The following is a 6,000-nucleotide window of genomic DNA, read 5'->3' on the forward strand; positions in this document are numbered from 1 at the left end:
CATGTAAGCAGTTTGATAAAAGCACCAGTTTTTTGTATTTCAGGATGCACACACACCTGATGACAACCAGAATGGAAGGTTTCTAAAGAAAAGCTTTTCTCATTTTACTGAGGCACTTCATATAAACACTTGCAAATGCTAGGTGCTTTTTTGGCAAAATCACTTATAAACCAATAACTGATTCCCTTCTGAATATAAAATGCATATCAGCAATTTCTAAGTGTTTCTTACAGAGAATACCAATCACCTTTCAGTTTCTATTTCTCTTGATGTATTGAGAAGCAAAGCGTGTTAACCTATTAATTATTGTTTCAGGTCAAACTACTAGTAATTCAGTGGGTGAAATATCTATACAGGTGGATGTTTCCACACATCCTGGAACTGGTGAGCATAAAGTTACTGTAAAAGGTAAGTTCCAAAGAGCTAATTTTAAAAGGAAAACAACAACAAAGTCCAAAATGTCCAAGCATTAAATCCTAGGTAAAACATAACAACAATGAAATAAGTGTTAAAGCTGTAAGAAGGCTTCAGGTGATTAGGATTGTACTTCTTCCTTGCTCAACATCAGCAAAAGTTAAGATTAGGCAGGTTAGTACTGTCTTGTGCTTCCCAGCATAGTCAATATATTTATTTTTTTTTATGTAGTTATGGAATTATTCTAACATGACAAATCACACTTCTGAATTACTTGTACATAATTTAATTTTCAAAAGCCGTAATAGAGGTAAGCGGTAAATGACTGCACCAAAATTTAAATGTTCTATTTCTAACAAATAAAATGCCTTTGTTCTGCAAAATTTTAATTCCAAAGGAAACCCAGTACCACTCAGATTAGTATAGGTTAACATTTTAATTCTAATGAACGTAGCAGACAAAACAGCTGTTAACATAAAGTATTCATAAAACATACATTTATATTTTCTGTTGCTCTAACTGGAAGTAGTCAGAGGTTTTACTTGGCACAGAACAGGCAAAGATCCTCCTAGACTTGCCAGGTAGAACCATTGAATATACTAAGTTGGAAGGAAGCGACCCACAAGGACACATGCTCCACACAGGTCCACCCCAAAATCAGACCTTATGTCTGAGAGCATTGGCCAAACACTTCTCAAATGCCAGCAGGCTCAGTGCAGTGACCACTGCCATGGGGAGCCTGTTCCAGTGCCCAGCCACCCTCTCAGTGAAGAACCTTTTCCTAACATCCAGCCTGAACTTAGGTGTAGGTATCCTACAGGAAAGATCTCAGGGCACCTTTCATTGGTCGTACTGGATAATTAATTGGAGCTCTTCTAATAGGATTTTATTTAACTTCATTTCTTTTGTTTCTTTATAGTTGTAGCAATTAACAATCTAAATTGGCAAACAACAGCTATGTTCCGGCCATTTGTGGAAGTTTGTCTATTAGGTCCTAACCTAAGTGACAAGAAAAGAAAACATGGAACCAAGACAAAGAGCAACACCTGGTCACCAAAATACAATGAAACTTTCCAATTGTAAGTCTTTATTTGCTGTTAATTACCTATCTTATGCAAATTTTGCCAGAATACCTTGCAATTTAACCTGTAAAAACAAAACAAAGTAATAAAATTCTAAAGTTAAGGCTATATAAAGCACAATCCATAATAAATGAGATAATAACTTCAAAACTATTAAACTTGAATCTTTGCTTTATCTAAACATGAATGACAACCACTAAGCTTGCCGCCTTTTAGCTTTCTAGCTTTAACCACCTTTCAGCTGGTTAAAATGTACAATTCATTTCTTACTGCTAGATTTCTAGGCCATTGCGACTGTTGACATATCTAAGTATTTGAAGTATTGTGCATGTGTTTATTAATGTTATTATCTCTATTGTTTAATCCTCAAAGCAATAAGTAATTTTTCATCTGACCTGAACCTTTACATATAGTATTTCCCACAGCACGTCTCTTTAACCTGTTCACTTCTCCTCCCATAACTGAAACCAATTCATTTTCCAGCCACACTTCACACACAGAGACAGAAAAGAAGGGCAGAGTTCATTTTCTCAGTGTCTGACGGTGAAGTTGCTTTTAAGGCTTGTTGCCAGTGATTTTCTTTATCCCACTGCTATAACTGTGATGACAAATAACCTCTAAGAATATAGAGTAGCAAGCTGACATATGATCATGAAAGGACAAGCTGAAAAAGGACATCGTAGGAAAACCGGAGGCAAAGAAAGCTCCGTGTCCGAACTCTCAAGTCAGAAAATTCTCACACCCTCTTTGGAACTGTTTCCCACACAGTCTGGGAACCTCAGCTCCTTAGAGCTGCCTGGGAGGGATGAAGGCATCACCTGGAATCACATCCTGGGGCCTTCCACACATAAATATTTTTTTCCCAGAAAAATTATATTTAATTCAGTGAGATTATGCTGTAAACAAAAGTAGCAATCTCTGAAACGCATATGGATCAAATATCTCCTTTATTTGTTTGCAGCTAGTAAAAGCACATGAAAATAAACTTAACGTGCTGAGTTTACATATAACTGCATGGATAGAAGAGATTAAAAATAAAGTAAAATGGAATAATTTATGAAAATCCAAATGAAATTACACTAAATTAGGTAGAAAATCATCAGTATGCTCAGGCTTTTTCATCTTCATGAATCAGTAAATTCATAGTGCAGTCAGTTACTGCACTCTCAGCATCTCTGTTGTTCTACTTAGAGCAACGTAGGAAAATAATCCTCAAAAAAAAAAAAGGAATTCAATCAGTTGACGTCAAAAATATTTATGAAATATATTTTCTAGAGGAACTAAGTGATATTTCAAAGCCATACCTTCTTCCTGAAGCCTGACAAATGATTGCAAGTGTTGCTTTCATAGAAATGCACAGATCCTTTATATGATTACAGCTTTAATATTGTTTTTTTACATACATCACACAACCTGACACTGTAAAAGTCAGACTGCACCTCCCTAAGGTTAGGGTTGCCTATTAGGTCCTTGTGTATTTTAGATTAAATGGAATTATATTGTAAATCTGTTTTCTGAGTGCTATCTTGCCCTACATATGCCCATGTGATCCAGAAAAATGAGTAAAGGATCAGGAAGAATAAAATCAAATACTTTGTGATTTTTAGGAAACAAGCCCCCTTCATATCTATGATACTGAGCATAACAGCTGTTTCCCTCCTGAAGGGATTGCAGTGACCTGCAAAATGAGTATTGACTTCAGGCAGAACGAAGACATAAGCAGGCTGCGTTAGTATTCCCACTGGGGAAATTGCATAACTAGGAACACTTTCTCCAGTTTGGTTTGGCCTGTCAGTAGGTATAATTCTAATTAAATATAACCATCCTCTAGGCTTGGAGGGATATCAGCCATCTTGTGTGTGCTATATATGGCTTTTGGGCCAGTATTTAAAGTGGCATAGAGGATCTCCAAATACCTTGGAAGAGAATAAATTAAAAGTGAGGTTTCAGAGCTTATTATTTTTTTGAACTTTAAACAAAAGTTTTTAAAACATCTTGGACCTACTGGATGAAATATGCTAAAATAGTGTTCTTGCTGTCATTTCAAAAAATAAAGTGATGCTTAAAATTCTGCAAGCTAATATGGACCTGGCAGAATGAACAGAAATAAAAGTGTAGCCAAGATACGTTTTGTCAGTGCAAAACTTGCTTAGAGGTGACTAATCAGATCCACGTGATTGCTCATAGGGAAAAAAAAAAAAAAAAAAAAAAAAAAAAAAAAAAAAAAAAGAGCAGTGGCAAATATTGATGTAGGATTTTACACTGCAGACACAGAAGTTAGGTTTAGAAAAACAGGTAACTAAAAGCAGAGAAGCTGCTTCTACCTACTTACAGACTTCCTAGTTATTTAGCCTGGAAAAATGAGCAAAATCTGTAAATCAAAAAGATTTGATTCCTACGTATGATGTATGCTGTGCTTAAGTGAAAGCTGTCTAATTCACGGATGTACGTATAAACATTTTTGTAGTTTTGTAGTTCACCAAAAAGATATGGTTATTATGGTTCTGGAAGTAGTTGGACATTTTAGGTACTTTCTGGGGAAAAGTAGCAGTGGTTCAGATACTGAAGGAACTGATGAAATTCCCTCCATTTCTGTTCAGGTCAGTGAGGAGAGGAACTATGTTAATAGTAGTATGCAAAAGGCTAACATGTAGAAATCTAAAAACTAAACAATAATCTGTTATAGAAAATGAACTACAAAAATGAAACTACCACTAACATTTTAATATCAACAAGATTTACAAGACATGCTCATTCCTCAGAGGAATGAAACTCATCTCCTTGTCCTAAATTCATCTTTTTCATCCTTGCAGCATTTTGAGTAATGAAGATAAACCAGGAGCGTACGAGCTTCACCTCTCAGTGAAAGATTACTGCTTTGCTAGAGAAGATCGCATTATAGGAATGACAGTTATTCAGCTGCAAAACATAGCAGAGAGGGGTAGCTGTGCATCTTGGTATCCCTTGCTGAGAAATATCTTTGTAGATGAGACTGGATTGACAATTCTTAGAATACTTTCTCAGAGAACCAATGACGAAGTTGCTAAAGAATTTGTAAGACTTAAATCAGAAACAAGATCTGCTGAAGAAACAGCCTAAAATACTCCCATAATTCAAGACTGTCACTGTAACACCATAGATCCAAAGCTGTTGTCTGAATAGTGCATGCATGCAAAAATTTGTGGGAATGTTTAATTAACTATGTTTTCAGTGTTTGCCAGTACTTATGTACTACATTTGCAATGTATGTCAAAGAGCTGTATACCTTTTCTACATATTTTGGTCTTTGTTAAAGTAATTGTTCCAATGAAGTGCCAAAACTAAGATTAAGAGTAAATAATACACTATATCACTTAAAATGTTGATTTTGCTTCATCACAATCCCTTTAACATTTATTAATAAATAGCTTTTTGAATTGATAATTAAGTTGTCTCTGTTAAACCACTACGTTGCCTATTCTAAATTATCTCCCTTATTATTATTTAAGAAAAGATTTATCTAATTTTCTTCAAACCTCATTTTATGCTAACCTCATTTTAGGCATCCTACTGATAACTTTTTCTATCATTACTACAGATGCAGTTACTTATAGAAGTGTTTGTAATTTTATAATTACCAATAAAAAGTAATGATTTTTGCATAAAAACTGAAAAAGGATGGAAATATTTTATGCTAATCTTTTTCCAACCTTTCATAAATATCACTGTGAAGAAATGCTGTTCAAGCAAGTTCTCAAGAAGCTGTGCTTACTAGAGTTTGTTACTGATGTTTGATATCTTGAGATAACTTTGTTCTTCAAAACTGCCAAGGTAATATCATATTTATATTAAAAGGGTAAGTCAGTATCTGTAGAAAAATACTGTCATACAGTACAGTATATGTGCTTTAAAAGTCATTTAAAAAATATATGGTACTGTAGAAGGGTTAATAGTTTGGAATACATAAAGTTGGGTTGTGATTTGTTTCTAGAAACGTTTATGAAAAGTAACAATGCTGTTAGCATTTTCACTCAGTTATTAAGGTTGCTTTACATACTTAGCTGTAACACCAGTTAAGTGCTTTGTTTTGGGAGGGGTGATTTTGGCTTTTTTGTTGTTTGGATTGTTTTTTCTTTGTTTTTGTTTTGTTTTTTTTTTTATTAGAAAAGATCAACAGTTTGTACTTATGCAACATTACTATGTATTGCACTAAAGCAAACTCCGTGTCCTGTAAATATACTTAGTGATAAATTGTAAAATAAAATACAAAAAAAGCTGCCTCTATTTATACCGTTTGATATTTATATTCCTGTTGGTTATAATTGCATGTGAAGCCAACGTAGTGGGTAACAATACAGCATTTTACTATATCAAAGCATGATTTCCATTGTCTAGCACCTTGCTCTTTTATAAGTGTAATATCCCATGTGTCACATTTATAATAAATGAGGTACACATTTTATTAACGTGAATAACATTCTGTATTAATGCACACAATACAGATATAATGTTCTGTAATATTAAA

At 34.2% G+C, this 6,000-nt stretch overlaps 1 protein-coding gene across 1 annotated transcript in view; it reads left to right on the plus strand.

Annotated features, from left to right (window-relative positions):
* Positions 1-5,698, plus strand: part of UNC13C (unc-13 homolog C) — a 163,993-nt gene extending 158,295 nt beyond the window's left edge. Inside the window, exons 29-31 of the mRNA XM_084293339.1 lie at positions 316-408; positions 1,334-1,493; positions 4,310-5,698. Coding sequence (XP_084149465.1) covers positions 316-408; positions 1,334-1,493; positions 4,310-4,595 — 539 coding nt within the window. The 3' untranslated portion in view covers positions 4,596-5,698. The remainder of the gene's footprint in view (positions 1-315; positions 409-1,333; positions 1,494-4,309) is intronic.
* The last annotated feature ends 302 nt before the right edge of the window (positions 5,699-6,000 follow it).

This window comes from Netta rufina, assembly GCF_964035555.1.
Source record: "Netta rufina genome assembly, chromosome: 11".
In the NCBI taxonomy this organism is placed as follows: domain Eukaryota; kingdom Metazoa; phylum Chordata; class Aves; order Anseriformes; family Anatidae; genus Netta; species Netta rufina.